The following is a 27,878-nucleotide window of genomic DNA, read 5'->3' on the forward strand; positions in this document are numbered from 1 at the left end:
TTTTAATCCCACCTCCTTTTACAGATGAGGAAACTGAAACCCAAGAGGAATAAGTGACTTGCCCAAAGTCACAATAAAAATAATAATAACTATCATTTCTGTAATGCTTTAAGGTTTGCAAAGAGCCTTTCAACTATCACTTCCTCAACTCTGAGAAGTAGGTGTTATTATTACTTCCATCTTCTAGATTAGGAAAGTGAGACAAACAGAGGTTAAGTGACTTGACCACAGTCACACAGCTAGTAGGGGCTGGATTTGAGCTGAGGTCTTCGTGACTCTAGGTTCTGTACTCTCTACTGTACCATCTAGCTGTCATCATTCTTGGTGAAGCCAGAGTTTGAACCCAGATCCTTTTTCCTCCTAAAGTCGGGATTTTTTTTTTTGGTCCAGCTGTATCATGCTACTTCTCTAATGTGAGGAGCAAGGCCCAGAACACTCAGCAAGACCGTGTTCCCTCTCTCCATGTTCCCTTTCTCATAACTCCTTTTCAGGATTAACCAACACCATACTACAGCAAAAACAGCCATTTGTAGGGTTAAGGGCAGGAAATTTCCAAAATTTAAAAAGAAATAATTTGAAAAGGGGCTGAGGGATAACACACAAGTTGGGAAGGTATAAAGTTGAACCTTCTCTAAATCCCAAAGAATCCCAAACACACAAAGTTGTGCTGAAAACGTCATCTCCCTTGTTTTTCCTCTCCCTTTCCCCTCTGAATCTCACCTCTTTATGCACAAATCATGAAGAAGAGGCTTTCTGGCTAGGATCCGGATAAATATTCTAAGTTAGGACCAGTTTTAGAACTTGAACCTCTGGGAGCTAGAACGGAGGAAAGAGAGAGAGAGTCTCTCAAAATTAAGCTTCTGTCTAAGATGGTGGCCTTCCTTTGAAGCCTTTCTCTGACACAGTCTGGCTAAACTGTTGATTCCAGAGAAAAAAAATGTATTAAGTAAAAGTGCATAATGGGAAGTAGTTACACACGAGCAATGTGTTTTCTTGTGACCCTGTGGAGGGTTTGGTTATAATGTGTTGATGATTTTCTAGCAAAGCAAAATGATGGGGCAGAATCAAGCCTGTATTTAAAAAATGACTATTATTGACTATTTTCACCCAACAAACCTCTCAGCACTTCAGATGGCACCTGCAGCCTCCTGTTGAAAGGGCACAAAGACACTTGTTACCTAAGATTTGCACTAGTTTCAGGCACCGGAAACAGACAACTATGTAATGTACATAACGTGGTTTGTTTTTTACACAGAAAGTGGTAACTAAATGTGGCATAATCCCTACTACTGGGGAGGTTGAGGCTTGGTGGATTGTTTGAACAGCTCTGAGCTATCTCGAGCTAAAGCCCATTAGGTGTCTGCATTAAGAATGGCGAAAGTACATCAAACCCCTGAGAGCAAGGAGCCACCAGGCTGTATAAGGAGGAGCAAATGGCTAGAACAGATCAAATTTGGCTAATTTGCCAATTAGCATTGCAGTTTATGAATGGTTACTGTACTTCCATCCTGGGCAAGAGAGAGAGAAAGACCCAGTCTCAAAACAGCGTATTACAGAAATATTGGTGTTGTTATTATTATTATCACCATTGTTATTACCTATATCTCTGTTTCTTTTTCTAGCTTTTCTGTGTCATGATGTACCCAGCCGGTCCTGGGTCGGGAGATTCCCCAGAGGGCTTTCCTGAACATCAGAGACTCCAGCCACAAATTGGAGACTGCACAGCCCGGACACTGGGTACAGAAATAGGGAACATAACAGAACTTTCTGGCTTCAAATCATGAGGTGGGAGAAGGGAGGGAAGAGAAAAGAACGTGTGTAAGATGAGATTGAAGAGCAACTGAAAAATAAGGTGTCAGAACAGCATACACATTGAACTTAAATAGCTTTTAGTTAATGTTAAGAGCCTCTCATTTATGGTATTATAGAGTTATGGAGTTTTACATATAAAAAGGTACACTTCTCAATTTTTTTTTGATAGAGTAAGGCTCTAAGTTTAGCTCTGTTAAATTTCAATCTTATACAATTCAGTTCAAGGTTCTAACCTGCCTTTGATATTTTGGAACCTGACACTCCCATACAAACTAATCTGTTCTTTCTAGCTCCATATAATTGGCAAATTGGATAAGTATAACACTTATGTCTTTGTTCAAAATTTTTTTTAATGTCACACAAGTAACAAAGCAGGATTTCATCCTAGACCCTTTTGCTCCAAATTCAGCAATCTTTTTTATTACACTATAACATTTAGTATGTTGCCCCATTCTCATTCTTTCGAAAATGACTTGTCCATTTTCCCCAGACCCTAACCCCAAATTCCTCTGACTCTAACCCTAACCCTCCAGGGGTAGGGAACCTTTGGCCTCAAGGCCACAGGTAGCCCTCTAGGTCCTCAAGTTCAGGCCTTTGACCGAATCTAAACTTCACAGAACAAATCCCCTTAATAAAAGGATTTGTTCTGACCTGTAAAACCTGGACTCGGTTAAAAGGCCACACCCAAGGACCTAGAAGGCCACATGTGGCCATGCTAAACCCTAATCCAGGTGGAAGGAGGGTTGGTGGTTGGGGGGGAGGAGAAAATCTAGGGGTTTTGGGAGGAGGAAAAAGAGGTGAGTGAAAAGTTCATTTCTGTTAGGTGGTGCATTGGATAGGACACTGGACCTGGAGTCAGTAAGACCTGAGTTCAAGTCTCAGCCTAAGGCGTTTACTAGCTGTGTGACCCTGAGCAGCTACCCTAGCTTCAGTTTTTCCTCCTTTGTAAAATGGGGATTAGTAACAGAACCTGCCTCCCAGGGTTCCAAGGACAAAATGAGATATTTGCAAAGCACTTTGTGAACCTTAAAGTGATACATGAATGCTAGCTAGTATTACTCTGTCGATTAACTACGCTTGCGGCCTTGGACAAATCCCCGCCCCTCTCTGGGCTTGGCTTTCTCTCATCTGTCAAAGGTTTTTTGAGGGTAAAAATGAGGTATTTGAAAAGTACTTCACGAACTTCAAAGTGCCACGTAAATGCCAGTTACTGTTATTTGTCCTCTCTCTGGGCCTCGGTTTCCTTATCTGTAAAACATGCGCGCGCTGCACTAGGGGTTCTCTAGGTTCCCTGGCAGGGGCGGGAGGGGATGGGGCGCGTGTGGAGGCTCCAAGCTGACGAGGCAAAAGGGAGGGGCGGGGCCTGCGCTGGGAGGAGGGCGGAGCCGCGGGTCGGCGGTTGATTGATTGGGCACCGCAGCGCCCCAGCGAGGGGGAGCCGGGTCTATGGTAGGGAAGGGAGCGTGCTCCCAGAGGGCGCCGGGAAAGGGCTGGGGGAGGGGCTGGTTGCCGCCGGTTGTTTTGGGAACGTGGGCGCAACCGTGGTCTCCTCGCGCCGGGCGCGCACACTCCCAATAAAGTTGTTGTTGAAGGGGGAGCGGCGGGAGTGGCCGGCGGCGGCACCACGTGGGCGCGGCGGCTGCGGGGAGCCCCGGTGGAAGGGCGGGCAGCCCGGTCCCGCAGCCGGGGATGATCGGGTCGTGCCTGTGCTACCTGCTGCTACCCGCGGCGCGCCTCTGCCGCGCTCTCTCAGGTACCCGGGACCCCCCGCCCCCGGCGCCGCCCATGCAGACCCCTCCCCTCCGTCCCGGAAGCCCGCCTCCGCCCCCGCCCCGCCGGCGCCCCGGGAGCTGTCCGCCGGGGCAGGAGGGCTGTGGCCGCAGCCTCCTCTCCTCTGGCCCGTGGCGGGAGGGATCGTCGCAGCTGGAACAGCTGCTTCTGCAGGGTCGCGGCGGGGGGCCTCCGCCCGGGGGCACCGGGGTCTGGGGCCTGGGGCCTGGGAGAGGTGTCCTGGTGTGGGTGGTGGTGGGGGCTCCCGGCCAGTACTGCGGGGTTGGAGCTGCCTGGTTCTAACATCCCGCCCCCCAAGAAAAAAGCAGGTCTGCATGAGCAGCCAGTGACTGAGGGGTTGTGATTAGCACCGTCACTTATTATTACCGGATGGAAAGAACGCCGAACCTATCCCAGGCAAATTGACTCCGAGACATTTAGCAAGGATTTTGAGATGTGATTTATTGAAGAAGGCAAAGCACAGTGTGCAGGGTAGACCAAAAGTCTTGAGTGCTTTAATAAAGCTTTAAGTTTTAAAAGTGAGCTTTGATAGATTTAAACTGCATGCAGACCTTGGGAGCGTCTTTTATCTTAGAAGAATTTTCCAAAACTTTAAGAGAGCTTTTATAGATTTAAATTGGATAGATTTAAACTGGAAGCAGACTTCTGGGGGCATCCTATATCTTAGAAAATTTTGCTAAGCTTTAAGAGTGAACTTTTATAGACTTAAACTGGATAGATTTAAACTGCATGTAGAGTTTTGGGGGCACCCCTGGCTCTTGGAAACTTTACAAAGCTTTAAGCTTTAAAAATGAGCTTTTCTAGATTTAAACCGGGAGCGTATTTTTGGTGGCACCTTGTATCTTGGAAAATTTTCCAAAGCTTTAAGAGTGAGCTTTAATAGACTTAAACTGCATGCAGACTTTTCAGGGCACCCTCTTATCTTAGGAAATTTACCTTCCATGATGACTGAAATTTTTTAAGAATTTGGGCACCTAATGGGGTTTAAGGCTGTGTTCTGGAAAATTCACAAATGTGAAAACAGCGCCTTCCTTGATGACACCATTGTATTTTATTGTATTGCAGGCTGTCTTGTGAACTTAAAAAAAAACATAAAAAGTATCTCAATATAATTGATTTCTTTCGTAATCTTGTGTATTTTATTCATGTAAAAGCATTATTCTGAGAAGGGGTCCATAGGCTTCACCTGCCAGAGGGACTCATGACACAAAAAAGATTAACCCCCTTCATCGTAGTAAGTGATTAATAAACGTTGCTTCTGTTCACATGGCCTCAAGTCAACCTTAACTCTAGCAGACCAGGCTGTCTACCTTCTTCCCCAGCAGGTTTTCTTGCCTCTTTTTTCCAGGCTAGAAGGGAGAGAGGAAGAAAGAAGCATTTATTGAGGGCCTACTGTGTGCTGGGCACTATGCTAAGGGATTAGAAATATCTCCCTCTCTTAGAGGGGAAGGGCGTAATAAGGGGGAGATAGGAGCCGAGTTTGGAGCCTGCTTGCCATTCTCTTTACTTAGGTGGAGACAGCTAGCTGTCTAGCCTAGTGATTATCTAGCAGAACCATAAACCTGAACACAACTCAGACCCTTGTGTTTATTTTGGTGTTTAGTAGTATGAATGAATTAATAAAAAGGCATTTACTGAACACTGATTATGTGCAAAGCCTTTGCTAAGTAAGCACTGGGGATTCATAGAGAAAAGTAATCACTGGTTGCTTCTAAGGTGCTTACATTCTGATGGGTGAGACAATTCTATCTGCCCCTTGGGGCAGAGGTTTTTAGCTGCAAGTCAGAAGGAAAGGCCATCTGGTCCTTAAGGTCCAGCAGCAAAACAGATAGTAATGCATCTTTCTGAATGTCATTTCCACTGATAAAATCACATCCGTTTGACAGTACACTATAAGCTGTACAGTTTCCTTATCTGTCTCTGGCCCTTGGCCCTCATTTTCAGGGGATGGAAACATTTGGGGTCATAGACTGTCAGCTGCAAAGGACCCTGGAGATTATCTGGGCTAACCAGCTCCATTTACAGGTTGTAGCGGCTAGGGAGGCCAAGGGGTTTGCCCAATATCATCACAGCCAGTTAGTAGCTTGTGCTAAATTGAACTCACAGGTTCAGACTGAATCTTTGTGACTATTTTAGCCACTCTCAGCCTCCTACAGACTAGGATGGGAGATCCCTATCTGCTTATTCTTAGGAGCATTACTTAGAAAAACTGATAGTGGAAACTGGAGTGCTTGTTTTTTGGTCATTCCCTCATCCCCTCAGGTTTCATTTGCACTGCCTATCTCCACTTTGCCAGATCTCAGAGCCTTGCACAGTTTGAGACTGCCCCTCCCTCCCTTCAGAGTTTTTTGTGGAGCTCCTATGGTGGTGGTGTTTAGTCATGTCCAACTCTTTGTGACCCCATACTAGAGTGGTTTGCCATTTCCTTCTCCAGATGAGGAACTGAGACAAATAGGATGTATTGACTTGCCCAGGGTCACGTAGCTAGAAGATGAGTCTTCCTGAGTCTAAGTCCAGTGCTCTATCTACTTTGCCATCCAGCTATCCCAGAGCATCTTAACTTTAAAACAAAATCTTATTTTTGTTGATAGTTTTTCTTCACCTACACAGCTGAATATATCTTCCCCCCTCCACTCCCTAACTAGCTATTCCTTTTTTAAAAGATTTTAAAAATAGGAAACAAAAGCAGTTCCACAAAACCAATGAACACACCAATCTTGTCTTTATGTGCAATATTCTACACCCATAGAGCCCCACCTCTGCAAATTGAGGAGGGAACAATTCTAAGGTACTTTGGTGCGAAATAGTAAATTCATGAATAAGCCAATGTTTATGGAGCGAGTGCTCTACCATAATGTCTCATTTGTCTGGGCATTGGTGTCATCAGGGAAGGAGCTGTTCCCACATAAGTGAGTTTTCCAGATAATCGGCTTACCCCATGAGGTAACAAGATGTTTAAAATTTTGGTCATTATGGAAGAAAAGCTTTCTAAAACATATACTGCGCTTTCCTGCTTTCTTAAATAGAACACGTTATAATACCCTTGCTTGAGGATTCAAGGTCACGATTATGAATGTAACTTTATTGTACCAGATTAAAATACAGTAATGCTGTCATAGACTGACCCATCAGACTAATTTGTTCCAGACTATGTGATTTTAGTTCTCTCGTCTACTTTGATTCATGTCTTTTCTCAGGCTGTCTACTGTCACTTCTTGCTTCTAATCGGTTGTAGGCTGAGAAACCAGATAACCAAGCTTGTTAGACTTGTGTGTAATTATAATAAATAGGTGCTGAGTGAAGGCCTGAGGGCATTTTCTGTGAAATAAAACATGTAAGTTCTAGTTAATAGGCTTCATGATACCTATTCTGACTTTTTAGAGGCCTTTTCCTCATGGATTGTGTTTATTTAAATTCTATAATTTATTTATTTGTTTCAAATAATTATACTTTATTTTAATATTCATCTTCTTAAAAATTTTGAGTTCCAAATTCTGTCCTGTTCTCCAGCTCCTGCCCTACCCATTGAGAAGACAAGCAACCTGCCAATTATATGTTCAAAGGCATACAGAACACAAAATCATAGAATTTAGAGTCAAAAAGGAACCTTAGGGATCATCTAGGCCAAACCCCGCATTGTACAAAAGAGAAATGTGCAGCCCAGAAAAGGACTTGACATTCCCAAAGTCATATGGATAAGTGGCAGCATATTAGGACTGAAACCCAGGTCGTATCATGGTGCCAGCAGAAAGAACACTGTCAGAGGACTCTGGTCTTGGTCAGGCTGTGCTACTTTCTACTGTTTTACCTTAAACCTCTAGCTGGGCCTCAGTTTCTTCATCTGGAAAATTAGAAGGTTGGACTAGATGAGCACTAAGGAACCTCCTGGCTCTAAATCTATGATGCTGTGATCTGCACTCCTCTTCTGGAGTTCTTTCTGCTCTCCCACACCCTACCTTTCAGAGGCTGAAGTGTCCAGAAACCTCCCTGGTCTCTGGATAAGTGGACTGTTAGTATTTGTGCTTAGGACTTCATAAAGAACCCTAGGCAATACTAGGAATGTTTTTATAAGTACATTTTTATTAATCTATTCTGGTTTTGTTTTTATATCATTTATATCATTCCCACATGCTGTATCCCTCCTCCTACATTTTCCTAGTGAACCAATCCTTTATAATAAAGAATAAAAAATAGGAAGGAAGAAAATAAAATCCTGTAAAACTAACCAGCACGTCCAAAAAAGGGAGCAGCTAGGTGGTGCAGTGGATGGAGCACCAGCCCTGAAATCAGGAGGACCTGAGTTCAAATCTGGCCTCAAACACTTGACACTTACTAGCTGCGTGACCCTGGGCAAGTCACTTAACCCCATTGCCTAGCCAAAAACAAACAAACAAACAAACAAACAAACAAACATATCCAAAAAAGTCTGACATTGTATGCAATGTTCCATACTCATGGGTCTGTGAACCTTTTTTAAAACAATGTTTTGATACCTATTCCAGTACAATTAGTTTTCTTTGTAATTTCTGTGTACTTTATTCATTTAAAAGCATTACTCTGAGAAGGGGTCCATAGGCTTCATCTGCCAAAGGGTCCATGACATGAAAGAAGGATAAGAACCTCTTCCATAGCAAGTGATAAATGCTGATTGTATTATTTTAAACTTGTATTTAAAACTGGTTTTAACCTGAAACTCTTTGCAAGCTACTGTACTATTTTATCATCTTTGGAGAATGCACGAGGAGGATGCCTTAGGTTGGCCAGACGGCCTACCTTCTTCCTTCGTAGGCTTTCTTGCTTCCTCACTGGGGACCCATGACTCTACACTGGCAGCAATGGAGGAATAATGGATGTGTCTTCTCACGTCTCTTCACTGGGGCCAATTTCGTCACTATAATTTCACAGCATTCTTTTTCAATTGTTTTATTGCTAGCAAGTAAAATGTTATAAATTATTCTTGTCCTTTAGGAATTTAGCGTCCATCTGGGGAGAAGAACATAGTAGAGCAGTGATAATTACCCTGTAACCTAACGTGTTGACTTCTCTAACAGATGCTTTCTTCACGTGTCGGAAAAATGCTCTCCTGGCAAAGAGCTCGTCCCCCCAAGTGGAGGGCGGCTTTGCTATGGCCCCTCGGGGTCTAGACCAGGAGGAGCGGGAAGGCTTGCTGCATCAGTGGCGAGAGGAAGGGGCCAGCAGGTTGCCCGCATCTATCAATGAGGGGCCTCCTCTGGAGAAGGGACTGGCTTCAGGCAGCTTGGCTCTCTTGATGGCAAGCCCCGAAGAGCAGCGGGATGCTGCTTCAGAGGACAAGTGGTCCAACGTTCAACTGAGTGACTTGCGGGCCACAGAGACCCTGGAGGAGCCCTTCTCTGACTTGGCTGGGATCGCAGGAGAGGAGCAGCTGGAGGGTGTGGATGGCACGGTGTGGACTGCTGTCCCTATGCAGGCAGGACCCCAGTTTGCAGATTGTGCTGTCCTGCCAGTGGGCACCCTCGCCACAGAACGGTGGGAAGAGGACCCTGCAGTAGTGGCTTGGAGCATAGCACCAGAGTCACTGCCAGAGGAAGAGGCACCAGTCTGGCCCTTTGAGGGTCTTGGTCAATTGCAGCCTCCTCCAGTTGAAATACCTTACCATGGTGAGTGTTGGCTGAAACAAAGGATGGAGGCGGGGAAGGGGTAGGTTGGAAGGCAATCTTACTGTGGGACAGAGCGCAAGCTACAAAGTTTTTAGGATGGCGAGGGATTCCCCTGCCTCTGACATTTGTTGTTTATAGAATCATGGAATGTTAGAACTGGAAGGAAACTCTAGAATTTATCTTGCCCAATCCCTCTCATCTTATAAAGTAGAGAAGGTGAGTTGCCAGTTGTCTTGGCTAGTTAATGAAAGAGCTGGGAGTAGAATCTGAGTCTCTTCAATCCAGAGCTTTTTCCATTAGACTATGTTGCACAAGAAAGTTGAGGAGAATAGATGAGTCATGGAGTCCAACCCTCCTTTTTCTTCAGTGCTGAGCTGCCAATTTTAAACAAAGGGGAATGAGCCAAGCCTGGGGCTGAGGTCATAACAGAAAGACCTTTAGCATCAGCTTGGCTTGACCTCAGCAATATGTGCATATATCCAATCAGTAAGCATTTATTAAGTGCCTCCTCTCTAGAAGGTACCATGCCAATGAAAATAGATATCTATGAGCAGTACCCTCATAAAGATGCCTTACATTGACCAGAGGTGGTTATTCAATTCAACATTTATTAGATACCCACTGTGTGTAAGGCATAGTGATGGCAGGCCATGGGGATACAAAGAAGATGACCTTCCCTACCTTGAAGGAACTTAAATTTAATAGTAGGAAATTTCTGTGCAAGAATTTTAGATTACCAGGTGGAGGATTGGGGTCCCAGGAAAAGGGAATAAAAGTAAGGCCATGAAACAACTGGATGGGCTTGGAAGTAGGGATTACTGGGGAGGCAAGGTGGGAAGCCGTGAGGGGAAGCAGGAGTCCTCCCTTCCCTCAGTGCCTGATGACACGTAATTTCCTTGGGTCTGTCTCCTGTCTGTAGAAATCTTGTGGCGAGAATGGGAAGATCTCTCTGTCCAGTCAGATCCTCAGGGTCTGGACTCGGGGGAGGCTCCTCAGTTCCAGTTTACTGTCATGTCATATAATATCCTGGCCCAAGACCTGGTCCAGCAGAGCTCTGAGCTCTACCTGCACTGCCATCCGGACATTCTGAATTGGAATTATCGATTCTCCAACCTTGTTCAGGAATTCCAGCACTGGGACCCTGATGTGAGTTGGGACTTGTGCCCCACTGCACTGGGCTTCCTCCCGTTGGGACTTTTCCATGACCATAATACAGTTGCATTTATTCTATCCCTGCAAGGCAGTTGGGATCACATTGGAGGTCAGATCCCTCCCTGAAGTTAGTTAGGCAGAATCCTGAGAGAAACCCTCTTGAAAATTCCAGAGCCCACAAAGTCTTTGTATGGTTACGAGTGAGCATGGAGTTTGGGGCTATTAAGGGAGTAGGAAAACCCATACTATGGGCGTTGGGTGACTTCTGTTTTAGGCCGGGGTTCACTCCTAGAGATTTAGGGGAAATGGTCAGTGATTGTGGGAATTTTGTTGCTTTCCAGTGCACCCCCCTTACACCCGTGGCATCTTCCACATTGGTCTCAGTGCCACATCCTAGAGTGGATGTGTCCCCAGCACTCTGCCTGCCCGCAGGAGGTGGGGGCCCCTTCTTTTCTGCATGTACCTGTGTCCTCTGAGTGACTGATCTCTTCATCGATTTCCCAGATTCTTTGCCTCCAGGAGGTTCAGGAAGACCACTACTGGGAACAGCTAGAGCCAACTCTGCGCATGATGGGTAATGTAGTCCTGTGGGGGCTGTTGGATGCAGATGTCTCTGAAGTTCTGCCCTCTTCCCTCTGTCAGGAGGGACTCCCTCATTTTCTCTCAACCTTAGTGCAGCCTGGATTCCTTTGCTCTCCTGAAAGTGAGCAAGCTCCCTCCTCCTGTGGGTAAGCCTTTCATTCCCAGTGAAGGAGGGCTTCCCATTCTCTACCCATTCTCATACCCATCTGCCTTCCTGCCCTTTCCTATAATTCATTCATCTGAATATAGCTATAGAGAGAGCCTTGCAGAAGTAAGAAATTGGCAAGGGCTACAAACCCCAGAGGTGAGTAGTAGAAGTGTGGTGGTGCTTTAGTTAGACCAATTTCATTAGCCAGAGGACCCTGGCCTTTGACATCTGTGACCCCTCTCACTGGTTGTGGTTTCCCTCACAGGCTTTATTTGTTTCTACAAGAGGAGGACTGGGTGTAAGACGGATGGCTGTGCTGTTTGCTACAAGCATACCCGGTTCCGACTGCTTTGTGCCAGTCCTGTGGAGTATTTCCGGCCTGGCCTGGAACTCCTTAACCGGGATAATGTGGGATTGGTCCTGCTGCTACAGCCACTGGTCCCAGAGAGCTTGGGGCAGATCACCGTGGGTCCCCTGTGTGTGGCCAACACGCATGTGCTGTACAACCCCCGCAGGGGTGATGTCAAGCTGGCTCAGGTGGCCATCCTCCTGGCTGAAGTGGATAAGGTGGCAAGGTTGGCAGATGGTAGCTACTGCCCCATCATCTTGTGCGGGGACCTGAACTCTGTCCCTGACTCACCCCTCTACAACTTCATCAGGAGTGGACAGCTCCAGTACCAAGGCATGCCAGCTTGGAAGGTAAAGTGCTTATTGGCCTGGGGAAAAGAGTGGTGTTTTAGGATACAGGGCAGGAGGGAGGAAGGGGCAGGTTACTTATGGGGTGGCTCCATCACTGCCATCAAAGTTGTAAAGGGTTTTTATATGGAGGCTGCTTGAGTTTTGCCCCTGAAGGGCAGAATATGAGGAAACTGGCTTTGGTTAAAATGGGGGTGATTTCCGTTGTGCTCAGGGAAGAACTTCCTGACCACCTGGGTCTGAAACATTGGACTGAGATGACTGAGGCAGGCCCCAGAGATTGAATGGAAGGAAATGTTGTGTTGGTCAGGTCACTTCCAGAACATCGTATTAAATTTTATCTCATTTGTCTCAGAACATTTTATCTCAGAACATTTATCTCAGAACTTTATCTCAGAACATCTCATTTTATGAGAGATTCATTCAATTAACAATCATTTCCTAAGCACCTTTTGTGTTCCACTCATTGTGCTAGGCCCTGGAAAGTCATAGACAGCAAAGTTAACAGTTCCTGCCTTCAAGGAGCTTACATTCTGTCAGGGAAACAGTATGTACACATATAGGTATTTATGATAACATATATAGACAAGGTAAATTCAAGGTAATTTTGGTGGGACAAGCTAGAGGGTTAATAGGTTGATGAAGGTCTGGGAATCATGTCATATGAGGAATGGTTTCAAGGAGCCTGGAGGAGTCTAGAGAAGAGAAAGCTATAGGGAGGAGGCATGATGGCTGTCATCAGCTATTTCAAGGGGAGTGTGGTATCTCTTGTACAAGGAGGAGTTGACTCATTCCATATTAGTTCTGAGGTACCAATTCAGAACTAATGTGTAGAAGTTACAGAAAGGCAAACTTTGGCTCAAGATAATTATTGGGCTCCAGCCATGAAATTAGACAGTGAGCTTCATCCCAGAGATATACATGTCTGGATTATGATAAATATCGAAGATATGTTGTATAAAGGATTCATGCCTGCATTGGGCGGGAGGTTTGACTAGATGCTTCTAAAGTTCCTTCCAATTCTAAAGTTCTTTAAGAAGAAACAGTCACCCACCTTGGATGATTTAAATAGTCACTAGCTAGAAGGTGCGACGATGGGGCAGGATTAGGTGATTCTTGCATTTCTTTTTGATTCTTATCCTAAAATTTGTGCTTAGCTCTTAGCATTGTTATTATGACTACTCTGGAAAAGATACTTTCTCATAATCATAGAGTCAAAAGACTAGAAAGGGTCCTGAGAAGTTAACTAGTTTAGCCCTCTTTATTTGAGCAAGACCAGCCTTAAACAGGTCTCAGGTATTACCTTCAGAAGAAAATAGCTCTCAGCTTTTACCTTGGGAGCTTTACCCCATGGGGGTCAAAACCCTTCACTGTCAGGAAATGCTTCCTGAGATACATAGAACTGTCATAGCTAGAAAGGACCTGAGAAATCATGTGTTGTAGTGGTTCTTACCCTGGGGTCTGTGGACTTGCTTTTAAAAGATGTTTTAATAATTGAATTTCTATATAATATATATATATATATATATATTCCTATTCCAGTTCCTATTCCATTTTGCTATTATATATTCCTGTATATTCTGTGCATTTAAAAATATGATTCTGAGAAGTGGCCCACAGGATTTACCAGATTGCCAAAGGGGATCCATGACAGAATGTAGGTTAAGCACTCCTGCTTACAGATGAGCAGACTGAGGCCTAGACAGGTGGAGTGGCGTGTTGATGGTCACACAGCCAGACAGTAGCAACATCGAAACAAAGAAACCTGGACTTTTATTTTAGGATTCTTTCTACTATGTGAGACTGTCTCCATAGTGTGACCTAAATCCTTCTTGCTGTAGCTTTCTTGTTCTGCTCTGAGAGAGCTGGTCACTCTTTGAAAAGAGCCCTTGCCTTGCTTTAGCAAGCTTTGTGCCTTCATTCCATTCATCGAAGCTCTTTGCCTTGTCTGACCCCTCCAGAAAGTGAACCAGAAGGAATGCCAGTGAGGCTGTCTGAGTGGTACATGCCTAGGAGGGCAGCGTGAAGTGACCTCTCTGGTGATGCTGGCTCGTTGCAGTCCTAGGCAGGACACTTCAGCTTTCTCTGTCTCTTCTGATTGAACATAATGGGTGCCTTTGGCAGAGCAGAGTGGGAGTAAGGAGAAGAGAATTCATAGTGTTCACAGAGTTTACTGAGCTGTTATTGTAATTAGGTTACTTAATTTTTTATTAAGTGACAACATTGAGCTAGCTGATGAACTTCCTTCTGAGAATTAATATTTTGAGGAGTTTGTTGTCTTAAGCTAAGTCAGTACGTACAGAGGCATCAAGGGACATTTGTCACATCTGCTGCATTTATTGGAAATGTGAGGCTGATTAAAGTAAGGAAATGGTTCCCATGTAGTGCTCTGTTTATTCTGGTTCCATTCCCTAAAGGATGTTTTGATAACCATTACCTAGACCAGGTAATAGACACAGAGCCCTTCCTTCCTTCTACAGTCGGTCAGTGGGGTAGCTTCTTGGTCCTTTCAGTTGTTCATAATTATTGGAAATAAAAATCTGTGGGAATAAGACACGGTGGAATCAAGTATACAGGGCTTTAGCTGCAGGAAGGTATAGCATTGCTACGGATTCCTTGTTTCATCTGGTATGTGGTTCTCTAGCAGTAGGCCTAGGTGACCATAGGACCATGATCTGGGATAAAAACAGGTTGCTGATCAGGGCCTTGCTTTTAGATAATCTTTTGGTGCTGCAAGTTAAAGTGGCCAGACCAAGGCCCTGTGGAGCATTGCAACTCCTTGTGAAGTTGGGTGAGAGTTTATCCAGAGGTGAAACTTCAGAGGCTGTGTGACCTCAAGTTCAGGCTTTGTCTTCCCTTCCTTCCTGTCTCCTGGACACAAGCAGATGTTTCCAGGGGAAGAATGGTGTGTTTAATTAGCTCAATTAGAGCTGTATTTTTCAGTCTCACAAGGAGGCTTATGCAATACCCACAGCATGTATGGGTTTGTGTGCATTCACCAGCTGTCATTTTAGCCTTTCCCTTTTCCGTCTCTGTTTCTTTACCTCTGCCCTGCTGTTTCCCTGCAGGTGTCTGGGCAGGAAGACTTCTCCCATCAGCTTTACCAGCGGAAGCTGCTGACCCCGCTGTGGCCTAGCTCCTTGGGCATCACTGACAGCTGTCAGTACATTACTCCATGTCAACCCAAGAGGTCAGGTGAGCCACCCTCCTGGTCTGCTGGATCTGTGGCTTGTAGCCTTTTTTTTTTTTTAACAGCACAGGAGAAAGCTCTGCCTCTTCAGGAAGATGGGGAGAATATCATGCCATGGGGTCTCCTGGCATCTTCCTTGATTTCTTGTACTCCTCTCTGCATTCTCAGTGCTTCCAAATTGACAGATGTAAAATACGTGCCTCAGAAGAGCCCTTTGTCCTCTGAGTCAAGCCTTCCATCTTCCCTCTTTCCCTGGGCTGGATGCTGCCCTATCATTCTGGGGTTTTTGCTTCTTCCTATCACCCAGTGCTTGTTCTGTATCTATAGAGAGACGCAGGTATGGCCGGGACTTCCTGCTTCGTTTCCGCTTCTGTGACAGTGCCTGCCAGCGGCCAGTGGGGCTGGTCCTGATTGAAGGAGTGACAGATGCTAGACCAGGTGAGTGACACAGAGCTTTGCCTTTCTTCTCAGATCTGTCACTGGCACAGCTTCCTGGGCCTTTCAGTTCATTGGTCATAATTCTTGGAGACAAAAATCTATGGGAATAAGTGCGAGGTGATCATCAAGTCCCCGCGAGACTTTTAGCTTTAATCACTTTCAGTGTAAACATGATAGAAGCACCCTGTAAGCTATACAAGGTGAATTCTTAAAGGGTTTTATGTACTTGTGGGGTTAGTTTTTGTTTCTTTTCACAAATGCAATTCATGAAATTTCTGAGCACCGACTGAAAATTGATCGAAGAATGTGCCACAAATGATGGTGGTTATGTTGAAGGCTAAAAAACAAGACAAAACAACACAACACAACAAAATTCAGCTTTAAAACTGAAACAGCTGAACACTGGGATATTCTGAGGATAAAGTGAATGGAGAGGCAGTGTTGTCTAGAGTCGGGAGAGCCCAGATTCGTGCCTCGTCTCTGACCCAAACTAACTGACCTTTGGCAAGTCACTTCTCAGGCAACTTTCCTAAGTTACCGAAGAGTTGCTGATCTGTATTGAAGGAGGGAATGTCTCGAATTCCCTAAATGAAATGAAAGGTCTATAGCATCTCAAAAGGTGGAATAGTACATATGATGGTACTTTGCCCCTTCTTTCAGGTGTTCTCTAAAGGCAAGGTGGCATTCTTATATGGATGATAATAGTGACAGTGAGGCAGCTTGGTCTCTAAGAAAGGGAGGGAGGCCGGGCATCCTGCCTCCAACACAGGCTGGCTTTGTGACTCTGGGCAAATCACTTAATCCCTTGGGTGCCCCCAGCAATGCTCTCAGTTCATAAATTGCAGAATCATTGTCAGCATATATTGGTGGAGGAAGGTTCCTCGCTGGGAGTTCCCTATACCAATGAAGTTATAGAGCTGAGCTTAAAAAAAATAAAAGGTAGTAATGAGAATTATCATAACTGAGAGGGTCAGCCTCTGCTTGTGAAGGCCCCCTCCCGTACCCCTTCTGACTTTTTCCTTACTCCTTTCCCTATGCTCCCCAATGCTATCTGCTCTTCCTCCTTCGTTTCTGAGAAAACCAAATGAGGTTTTCAGAGGAATTTTAGGACAGGAGGCTGGAGCTGTGCCCCCTGCCCTGGGGATTCTCAACCCTGTGTCTTGTCTCCTTCATAGAGCGTCCTGTTGGCTGGTCCCAGTCTGTCCCTGAAGCGGATATCCCTGATCCAGAACCCTTCTTCCCCAGGTAGCCTTCTCCAGCCTTAGCCTTCTGTGTCTTGCTCCCTGGCTTCTCCCTGTCTTCCCTATGCATGAGATTTGCCCTTCTCCAAAGAGCTGGTTGATGCCAGCCCTTAGGGCAGGCTGCTTTTCCATTTGTTCTCCCCTGCACTCTCGTGCTGGTTATAAACTTGTATCAAGCCAGAAGCCACTCCCATCAGCATGTCTGTGGGTGCTCCTTACTGTGGAATCTGAAGGAAGCTTTACACCTTTGGTTGGGTCAAGGACCAAGACATATTCTCAACTCTTCTCCATCACTGCAAGCAGGTGGAGCTGAAATGCCATCCATCCTTCTCCTCTTGGTTCAATAATCATTGAGTTATCAGCCTCATGTTTTTCTGTGTGCAGATTTACCAAGGATGAGGCAAAGCTGAATCCCCCGAGGCTTTCTTAAAGTTAGTGGGGGTGGGTAGGATTGCCAACGTCATGTCTTAGCCTGCTTTGCCCTTCCTTGTCCTCCTGTCCCCCCAGGTCTTCAGGCACCATCCAGCACAGCCTCAACCTGACCTCAGTTTACAGCCACTTCCTACCCCAGCAAGGCCGCCCAGAGGTCACCACAATGCCCTTGGGCCTTGGAGCAACAGTGGATTACATTTTCTTCTCGGCTGAACCCTGCGAAAATGGACACAGAGCGAGTGAGTCTGGTGGGTTATGGGGGCCCCGAGGTGGATTGGAGGTCAGCCGCTTGTCACACTAGTCTGGAATCAGAACTGGCAGCAGGGTTCTTATTGAGAGAGTTCTTATACTCACCTTCCTGGGTAATGCTGTGGAAACAAAAACTGAGGGGATTTTGAATCAGAAGACTCAGATTTGAGACCTGGCTCGTGATACTCTGTAGCAGGGGGACTTTTGACAAGTCACCTGACTGCTATGAGCCTTAGTATTCCCATTTGGAAAATGGGAATAATAATGATAATGATAATACTTAAACTGCCTACCTCATTGGATTTGTAAACCTTACAATGATATAGAAGTGTGAATTTATTATCATCATTATCATCATTATTATTTTGCCTTCTGTTTCTTTAGAGTTATAATTTTGAAGGTATGCTTAGATGCATCCTATCGCTTGATCCTCCTGACATAAAATGAAGGAGTTAGACTGGATGGTTTCTCAGGTAGCATAGCTGCTATTAACAGCATTGAAGTGAGGAGACAGAGACCCAAGCGAGTGAAGTGATTTTGCTGCAGCCTAGATCTCTTTGCCTTACCCTATATTTTCCTCCACCATCTGCTTTGGGTAGCTTCAGATGGGGGAGCCCCCTTCTGTCTTGTGAGCCAGAAATAGGAGAAAGTGAAGAAGGGGATGAGGATGGGAGTGTAAGTAATCTGTGAAAGATACTCTACCCCCTTTAAGTTTAATATGTTCCCAGAAAAGATGCATGGCTCTGTCACCATTTGTGTGACCATGAATGGTAAGTACTTTCTTGCACCCTACCATGCCCACACTGGCTTTGGGGGCCGGCAGATGCATGTAGATTTTATTTTCAGGTGCCAAGCTGCCTTACACTTGCTCCCTTTCACAACCCAGGTCGCAGGCTATACCGGGATGGAGCCCTCAAGCTGCTTGGCCGTCTCTCCCTCCTCTCTGAAGACGTCCTTTGGGCTGCCAATGGCCTACCCAACCCTTTCTGTTCTTCAGACCACCTCTGCCTGTTGGCCAGCTTTGGGATGGAGGTCACCGCCCCATGATGGGGCTCTTAGGGGACGGGGGGCTTATCCTCCAGAAGAGCTCATTGGATCAGAGACTGTGGAAATCCCAAGCTTCTGGAAACTTACACCCCAGGAATTTCCCTCCCCCACCCCTCCTTTCACCCTTCCCTTCTCCTTCTTGGTTGGATTTCCTCTCTCCCTTCCCCCCCCCCCATTATGCCCCTGCTCCTGCCCCTGCTTCCTAGTCCTGTGCCTCACACGCAGTGGCCCTGGGAGAGGCAGGAGGGGGGCTCCCCTTCCTACCATGTATCCAGCGCCTCCCCCTTGATTTTTAATTACCAGGGTTGCGGGAGTTTTTGATCTCATTGATTATTTGCTTTCAGGCTGCAGCTTGTTGACTCCCCATTGCAGCCACTGCTGCCTGCAGTCCCCTCTCCTGTCAAGCAGATTGCCCACTAGCTTCCTCTCCCCTACCCTGTGCCCATCTGGTCTGTCCTTTATACAGCTACTGTATATAATGTATAGTTATTTTTTTCCTTGGTGTTCTGGTAAGCTGCAAGAGTGAGTGCAGCATTGATTGCCCCTCCTAAGGTGGGTCAGATATGAGCAGGTGAAGTTAGCAGACTTCTAAGTGACCTGCTTCTCCCCTTCCCTCTCCTCCTTCCCCCTCTCCCCAGCTACCTTACGTGTAGGTTGCCACAGAATTGTGTTCATCCACCTTGGCCCTTGTGAACAAAGTGGACCCCTCAGCCTGGAACAACACGATCAAGAGGGCCTGATGATCCAAGATGATCTGACTTGCCCTACTCCACAGCCCCACTCTTGAAGCCAAGACATGGCCCTAGTATATTTCTCTTGGGTTCAACCCTACACCCTTGCATAAGAGAAGATGGCCTTTTTGAATGTCAGGTTGGGGAAGGTGGAAGCTGTGGGAGTGGGGGAGGTGGTGTCAGAGGAGCTGAGTATCTTATAAGATGAAGAAATTGGGTCTGAAGGAAATGTTCTTCTGGCCTGATAGTATCTGAAGCTGGCCCAGGGTGGTGGTTTCAGTGGGAAACAGTATATGAATTGCTGTCGTCCTTCGCTTGAGGGTTCTCTTCTGAAGCTTAAAATCCTGAGGAAGGAGCTTCTCCTTTCTCGTTACTCCCAAGTTGCTCATTCCTGCTTTTCTGACTTCCCAGGCCCTCCTTGATAAACTGTGGTGTTGGGGAGGCATTATCTGGGAAGCATCTCTTGTATTCTCAGTGGAATGATTTGGTTGGAGAACTGAGGGATGGCAGTGAAGCCGGTTGGGTGGGAATGAATTGTAGAGAACGCTAATCCCCTGGCCAGGCCGCATCCAACATCCAACATAAAGCCCCTACTTGACTCTCGTGGTGAGGGGGAATGGGGAGGGATAGGTGTGCATGGAGAGAATCTCCCTGGAATCTTCATGTTCTTGGCCTGCCCTGACTCCTGTGTGCCTTAATCTCTCACTTTAGTAATGTGCCCCCAGGGTCTTCCTTCTGGCAAGCCTTCCCCTTATACTTCCCCTAACCTTAAGGCAGATTCTGAAGACACTTCTGTCCCCATTGGGTCTGAGTTTCCAAGCCACCTCAGGTTGGCCTGAAGAGTCGCCGATGAATCTCCTCATGCCCAGCAGAAGAATTTTTTTATATTAAAGGAAAGCCAAAGACCCTGTCTGAACTGTGCTGTTTGCTTTTTCTCCCCCCAAGCACAATAGACCCTTTAGTTCTGCTTCCTTTATGTAAACAGTGGCTTGCCTCAGGTTTGGGGGCCTCTGTCTGCCTGATTCCCTCCACCTGCTCGGTAGCACCCCCTTTCTACTGTGTTTGCTTCTCCCGGGTCCATCCTCACAGGGCTTCAGGATGTCAACTCGTTTGTTCTGCAGCTGCCTGTTGACCTGTTCTCCCTTGATGGGAAGTGCTATGGCCCCACCCTGGGAAGGTTTATTAGGGAATCTTTTGGTCTCTGGCTTGTTTCTGTTTTGAAAAGTGAAGTAGGAAATTTTTCATGCTAATTTAATTTTTTTTCTGAAATAAAGGTTTGTCTTTTTTTTTCCCTGCTCTTTCTTATTTCACTGGGATTCTGGAGGGCCTAGCACAGCCAGGCCAATTTTTGGCTGGATTGGCTCAGAACTCACTTGTATACTTGGGGGTGGGGTTAGGAATAAAAGGAATCTTGAGAAGAGACTAGGGAAGGAAGGCCATTAGCATTTATTAAGCACCTACTATGTGCCAGGCACTGTGATAAATGCTTTCAAAATATTTGATCCTCATGACAGCCTTTGGAAGTAGGGTGTTATCACCATTTTACAGTTGGGGAAGCAGGTTAAAGTGACTTGCCCAAGGTCACACAGCTAGCAAATGTTGCACTGTATTTGAACTCAGATTTTCCTGGCTTCAGGCCCACCGCTGTATCCACTGTCTCACACAGCTACCTCTAGGGATAGAGAAGGTATTGGAGCCCGAGACTGTGGAGTCTCAAGCAATAGAACTGAGCCTTAAGGGAAAAACCCAAGACTGGGAAGGTCTCTGTGGAGCAGCTGATCAGCAACTCTGTTGCCCTTGTATCCTACAAAAGCCAATCTGGTCCCTCTAGTCATGCAAACTATTCTCCACCCTAACATTTTTCTGTTTTACTCATGGCTTTGAGGATGGTGTGAGAGTGTTGGGCTGAGGGGAGTCCTCATTTATGGGGGGACGGCCTCTTTCTCATTTCTGTTACAACCAGTGGGGAATCAGACTATTCTCAAGCCACCTAGTCCTTCACCCCTGGCATGCAGAGGCAGGCTGTGTGGGAGTGTTTCCCTGGATGAAGCCTAGGCTGATGCCTCCCCACTCTGTTGTCTATTTTTTGATAATCTGTTTTGCATTCCTGAGCTAGAGCTGATCTGTGGGCCATCTGTTGCTGGGGCTGATCCCCTCCCTCCCTCCCTATGTCTGGTTCTGTTGTACTATAATCTTCCCTTCCCCTAGCATAGAGTTTAATAGAATTAGGAATCAGAAGAGCTGGAGTTTGAATTCCAGCTTTGCTGTGTGGCCTTGGGCAAATAATTTGACTTCTCTGGGTCTCAGATGTCTCATCTTTAAGAAGAGGAAGAGGAATTGGTTGATGTCACAATCCCCTTCCAGCTTCACATTCTTTGAAACCTGACACTGACATAATCAATCTTGATGATACCCAAGCTGGAGGCTAGAGTTTCCAACCCATGGCAAACCACAACAAAATGGGGAGCCCCTTCCCCCCAAAAAACAACCATTAATGTCATATAGCCTATTGAATAAATGGATTAGAAAGCATTTATCAAGCATTATTGTGTGCTAAGTTATATGATAAGTTCTGGGGACACAAATAGATAAGGCAAGACCATCCCTGTGCTCAAGAAGCTCTTATATTCGTGGAGATAACACATAAAACACCGTCAGCCACATAGCAGATGGGGAGGCCTGGAAGTCTTAAGGTTTCTGTGGTGGAAGGAATGGCAAGGCCCAGGAAAGCTTTACGGTCTATTAGACATTACTTCCAGAATTCATTGGCTTAGCGGGGCAGCTAGGTGGTGCTGTGGATAACATACCAGCCCTGGATTCAGGAGGACCTGAGTTCAAATCCTGCCTCAGCCACATAACACTCACTAGCAGTGTGACCCTGGGCAAGTCACTTAACCCCATTGCCTAGCCAAAAAACAACAACAGAATTCATTGGCTTGGCTTTGTTTACTTTTATATTTGTACCCATAGCACATAGCACTGTGCTTGAACATAGTAAATATTTAATAAATACTTCATTTTCCTTTCCTTCCCTGGATCTTTCCTTCCCTCCTTTCCTTCCCCTCCCTCCTGCCTTCCCTTTTTACCTTCCTACCTTCCTACTTTCCTCATTCAAAATGATTTCAAAGAAGTCACAGCCTTCCTAAGATTCCAAGCATTTGGAGAGAGACAATTAAGTGGACAGATTGTTGATATAACTGCAAAGGACTTTAGAGGGCATCTAATCCCATCCTCTCAGATAAGGTAACTTCAGATAAGGCAACTGAGTCCCAGAGAGATTCGAAGTGACTTGTCCCAGGTCAGATATGCAGTCTGAAGCAGAGGTTCATCTTAAACCCTGACTACAGAGGCAGTACTCTCCCCATTATACCATTTTACCCTGCTACTGGAAATGTTTTGAGACTTGGGAGAAAGATGCTCTTTCAAATCCCAAGAACCATTTTTATAAAGAATACTAGTCGGAGACAATTTCATCTCCATCAGTCGATTTCTTGGAGATCAATGCCTTATGGGCAGACTACCCTTACAACTCCTGAAGCTGTGAAGGTGCCAAGCATGTCCACATCAGAAGGCCCCTTCCTGCAACACAGAATTATTGGGGTGCTGATGATTAGGGACAAAGTAGCTGGGGTCTGATTCCTAACTACCAAACTGCCAAGCAGCCATCTGATTTATGCTCTTCCCCAGGGCTAACCCTATTATTTTTCTTGATGGCTGTTAATCTTTACTGGAAAGCTGTGTTGGATTTTGTGACAAAATTCCCCACTGATTTAAAATTAGACACCTTCCTCTACTTGCCCCTCCCCCTGGCTCCCAGATGACTTTTCCTTCCCCAAAAGGCAACTTTCATGGACTGGGTGTCTGATTATCAGCATTACATTGGTGGGCAACTACTTAAGGTCAGTGCCATCTGGGAAGATGAATTTCCAGAGTGATGGTAGCAGTGAGCTAAAAGCAAGGTTTACCTCGGTGGTAAAGCATTGGGAACCTCCAATTCTCTCATTACAAATATCCTATCAGACACAGAAGAATTTCTTTGACTAACACCTAGTTTTCTTCCCACCCCTAGGATCAGAGCCATTGTGGGTTAAACCTCCCTTTCCCCAAAGGTCTCTCCTGGAGTTTGGCATCCTTTCCATTAGGAGGACGTGGTTCCCAATGTTGCACCAATGGGAGGTCAAGCTTACATGTGATATTGTGGCCAAGAGGTTATGATAGTTACCACTTGCACAGGGTAAATCATAGAATGTCAAGGCCCTTCCCAGCTCATAGGTTCAACCTCCTCATTTTGCATGTGACGAAATCAAGGCCCACAGGGGAGAAAGAATATTTTCTTTTGTCATCCACCTCTCAAAAGCACAAGAGCCTCCTCTCTTAGCTTAAGGGAGCTCCATCAGTTGGACAACATTGGACTATTTCGGGTGTCAGGAGAGCAAGCAGCAATGGGGTCCATCTGCCTCGTTTGTAAAATGAACTGAAGCTGGAAGAGGTAGATGAAACCATCAGCCTACTTAGTCCTAGGGCTGAGAAAGGCACTGAGGGATAGTGACTTTTTGCCTGAGGTCACACAGTGAATTAATGGCAAAGTCAAGACTTAGACCTACATCTTCTGATTCCAGGTTCAGGTCTTTTTCTACAACATCAAACTACCTTTCTATAAGATCTCTTAAACTGTAGTTTTAGAATTTGTTTACTGATCATGTAATGAAAATATGGCTTGTCCTTACTGATAATAAATTGTTCCTGCCAGAGAAGATCGAGCTGCTCTGGGTTTTTCTTATGACTAAGAGTTGCAGGAATGGGACCTACAGTCTCATGTTTCTAGCGACAGCCTGATTTCTTTCCTTCCTTCCTTCCTTCCTTCCTTCCTTCCTTCCTTCCTTCCTTCCTTCCTTCCTTCCTTCCATCCTCCTCCCCCCTCTCCAAGTGATCCCTCTCCCTGGCTCCTTCTTCCTTCTTTCTAACTTGACTTTGCTGGAAAACAAATGGATGTATCTTCAATCAGAAGGCGTCCAAGTGGTAGGAGGGCATCTAAGTGGTCCTAGAGTCAGAGTTTAACAATTCCAAAGAAAAGAATGTTGGTTTAGTACATGAGAGAGAGAGAGAGAGACCTTCTGGTCATCTACCCCACCCCCAACAGAAACTGTGTAAGTTTAATAAAGCCTGTGGGTTCCAGAAGCTGTATTCCAGAAAGAACATAAGCAGAAGGGTCATTGCACTCAAGTCCCAGCATTCCTTGCCTTTCCATACCAGCTCATTGTTCTTAACACTCTCCAGCTGGGAGCTAGATGAAAGTCCAGATATGTGTTCCCCGGGTTTGTTTAGGGATGGTCTTGGAAAGTTATTCCTCCAGCTGCTCTGGGGTGACCTGTCACCATAACCTGCCAGGTACTGTCTTCAGGGATTCCAGCTCTGGGCACTCCCCTACATGGTAAGTATTGAGGGAGTCTGGGATATCATGGTTATGGCCCCATTCAGAGGTTTCCTCTGTGTCTGTCATTATCCTAGGCCTCTTTGTCACCACTGTTCTTCATTTGATAACAATGTTTTGCTTGGAACAAGAGAGGGAAAGATGCTGCCTGGCTTAGCCAATGTTAAACAAGGGCAGGGAGTGAGTATTAGGTTGAGGGAGGAGGTTGAGGTAAGTGTGCCAGCCTATTCTATCATAAAACAGGAAATGTACCCCCCACCCCCATCTAAAAAGGCAGCACAACTCAGTAATGTAAATGAGTGATTGATAAAATATTGATCTGAACCAAAAAAGTCCTGGTATGGAGTTTAAGAGGAATCTGGATACTCCAGTAATTTATAATCTATGATAATCCCAAGGGGTTAGACCAAAATTTATCTTTGCATCACTGGTGAAGAAAGTCCTGCCAAACAAACTCATGGAATAAACAAGATAGTAAGGGGAATGATTAACCTGTTTGAGCAATTAAGATGTCTTCAAGTACTTGAGCAGTATTCATTTACATGTAAATAATTAATGTGCCAATTACACACGTCTTATCTTTGTATGAAAACATTCTCAGTAGGACCTTTATTTACTTAATAAGTGCTTAGAAGTTATCTGGAATCATTGTGTGTACCTGAAAGTAATAAAACAATTTCTCTAAAAATTATCTTTTGAATTCAGCCTGTTTTCTTAATTCAAGTCGGTCCTTAATCTCCATCTTCCCCTTCCCCCCAATAAACACATCATAATTAATGAGGTCTAAACTATTTCCCTTTTCTCATAGTAATTCATGAAAATCATGGTGTGTGAGGGCTATCTTTTTTTCTCTTACAGGCAAGTTGTATTCTTTTCAACTGGGATTTGTACAGCACAGAGAGGTTTTTATCTGACGGGATAAGGCTGATACATAACTTGAAGGCTGGCAAATATTTTCACAGGCCAACTCCCTCTCTCTTTTAAAAAATCAATCTGATGCTGGGCATGGTGATGTACACCTGTAATTCCTGCTCCTGAGTAGGCTGAGGCTAGCAATTCACTTGACCTCAGGAGTTCTGGGATGCAGCAGATCTAATCAATTCATAGGGTGTATGCACTAAGTCTGGCACCTATATCATAAGTCCCTGGGAGTAGGGGTGTCACCAGACTGCCCAAGGAAGAGAGAACAGGTCCAGATTGGAAAACAGAGTGGGTCAAAGTTCCTATGCCAACCATAGTGGGGTTGTGCCTTTGGGTGGCTGCTTCAGCAGTCTGGGTAAAATAAGGAGTTGCAGGCTTAAAAATTTTTTTAAGCCAATGTGGAAGCCTTATTTAAATGGCTTTGTGATTTAGTTTTGCATGTTTTGTGATGGCATAGATTGGATGAGGGTAATAATGAAGTGAGATGAGAGAATGGCTGGGGGGGGACAAGTCGGGGACAACAATTCTGTTATTTCTAAAGTCTATTATTGACATTGTCTCCCTGAAGGCTTCCTTTGACCCTCTTTCACCATTACAGATTTATTTGGAGATTCACGTGTAATGGCCCACAAATGCAGCTCACCTCAGAGAGAAAAGCTTCCTTTCTCTCCTGTGGAAGACAGAAACTGTTGTTTAATGGGATAGGAAAAATGGGTTCTAGAATATATCCCAGAGAAGAGGCCTAGCGGACAAACCCTTGGCCTCCCTCAACTCTGCCCTTTCCTACTTGGGCATGGGAAGGTTCAGCAGAATGCTCCAGGCTGTGCACGGGACAGAAAGAGAAGCATTTCTGGGTGGAATAGCAGACCTGTTAACATATGAGGGTTGAAAAATACAGACTATCTGAGGAGGGGTGAAGGACATTGAACTGAAATGGAAACTTTCAGCATCCCAGAGACAGAAGATTTTAATCCTATACCACGGCTTTTCCCCCTCTCCCCCTTCTTCTTTCTTCATTTCCATAGACAGCTGCCTTCCCTCCCACCCTCTCCCCAGAGACAGAGCTGATGGGGGGAGTGGTGAAGTGTTGATAGCTAAGGGTGGAGACTCAGAAAATTCTGAAAGAAAAGACTGGCAAGGTTGTTAGGTCCTGGTTTCTGCCCAGTCCAGACAATAGGAGCTGGGTAGACTTTATTAATCATGTAAAAGTGAAGACAAGAGTGAGGTAAAAGCATAAAAGTGAGAGGGGTTTGAATACTGATATGAAGGGATGGAAATACAGGGAATCAGAGAGAACTAATTCTATATACGGTACATAGCTGGATATAAAACACAAGGGGGAGAGAGAGAGATTCCATCATTTTGTCCACATGTGCCAGGCATGCCTGAGCTCCTCTTCCATCCTTTTCAAACTTCATGATTAAGGGAAACTTATGTGGCTCCAGAGCACCAGGAAGTAACTTAGAAGGGACCGATACTGATTGGCATGGGGCTAGCACCAGGTCAGGCCTACCCTACAAATGAAATGGTAGGATGGAGATAGAGAACCAGATGGCACCACAGAGAGGCAAGGTGATGGGGTCAGGTGGATTCTAGGCCAGGGGATTTGGGGGCCGGGTTCTCTCTATCCAATGCTTGATACTTCCAGAATAGGCCAGGCCATTCTCCCTCTGACCTTGGCTTTTCAGCGGGCCTAAGGAAGATGGGGATGGAGAGGCAAGGGCTTCTACTGCCATAGGCTATGGCACACCGTGGAATTCACAGGCTATCAGGGATGGAAGGAGGCCAATCCCTGCTCCCTCTGCCCCCTCCAAGCACACGTTACTGCTGGCAGCCGTTTCGTATGGGGGCTGAAGCAACTGTGGGGTGTACTCAGGCTCTGGCTGCCGCTAATCGAGAAGACAAGAACAAAAGCCCACAGATGCCTGACTGTGCATCCAGCCAGAGCGACAACGGTAAGAGCATGGGAGCAAATGCATAGGTGCTCCAAAGTATAGGTACACAGCAGCTAGGATTTAGCTGCAGTCACTGAAGGAGTTGGGTCTGCAGCAGGAGAATTCGAAACTACAGGATGCCCTCTAGATTAGCAGCTAACTACTCCATGACTCTTTCTGCCCCTGAGAACCCATGAATATAAGGCCTCTGTTACACCATCAGTACAGCTTGACAGGGTCTCTGGTGATTTATATCATCCCCTTCATTCTCAATTATGATTGATCTCACCTAATTGTAACCCCATGGGGCTGCTAGCAAAGACGGCTGAGGTAAACAGACTGGGTGATGCTGATGCCCTTTTATGCCCATAGTTTTCCTTATTATATCCTGATGGAGTCATAGGAGGTAATGTTATGGTTAAAAAAATCAAAGTGGCGACGGGC

At 45.6% G+C, this 27,878-nt stretch overlaps 2 protein-coding genes across 7 annotated transcripts in view; one reads left to right on the plus strand and one right to left on the minus strand.

The window, feature by feature from the left end:
* The window catches only part of ANGEL1 (angel homolog 1), a 98,474-nt gene extending 78,035 nt beyond the window's left edge, over window positions 1-20,439 (plus strand). For 2 of the 6 annotated variants that reach the window (XM_020986213.2, XM_020986212.2), the window contains 10 exons: window positions 1,623-1,737; window positions 8,655-9,242; window positions 10,162-10,388; window positions 10,899-10,968; window positions 11,390-11,823; window positions 14,889-15,015; window positions 15,338-15,448; window positions 16,624-16,693; window positions 17,197-17,369; window positions 18,257-20,439. In XM_020986213.2, the coding sequence (XP_020841872.1) occupies window positions 1,635-1,737; window positions 8,655-9,242; window positions 10,162-10,388; window positions 10,899-10,968; window positions 11,390-11,823; window positions 14,889-15,015; window positions 15,338-15,448; window positions 16,624-16,693; window positions 17,197-17,369; window positions 18,257-18,417 (2,064 nt within the window). In that variant the 5' untranslated portion in view covers window positions 1,623-1,634 and the 3' untranslated portion in view covers window positions 18,418-20,439. Of the gene's footprint in view, window positions 1-1,622; window positions 1,738-3,224; window positions 3,262-3,292; window positions 3,566-8,654; window positions 9,243-10,161; window positions 10,389-10,898; window positions 10,969-11,389; window positions 11,824-14,888; window positions 15,016-15,337; window positions 15,449-16,623; window positions 16,694-17,196; window positions 17,370-18,256 lie in introns of those variants that run through there. The other 4 variants (XM_078151456.1, XM_020986216.2, XM_020986214.2 and 1 more) reach the window with 4 other exon arrangements.
* The window catches only part of VASH1 (vasohibin 1), a 45,544-nt gene continuing 31,238 nt past the window's right edge, over window positions 13,573-27,878 (minus strand). The window contains 1 exon segment of the mRNA XM_078151457.1: window positions 13,573-15,785. The gene's annotated coding sequence lies outside the window, so the exon portion shown is untranslated.

Source organism: Phascolarctos cinereus, unplaced genomic scaffold (assembly GCF_003287225.1).
Source record: "Phascolarctos cinereus isolate Bilbo 61053 unplaced genomic scaffold, phaCin_HiC Scaffold_3;HRSCAF=262, whole genome shotgun sequence".
NCBI lineage: Eukaryota > Metazoa > Chordata > Mammalia > Diprotodontia > Phascolarctidae > Phascolarctos > Phascolarctos cinereus.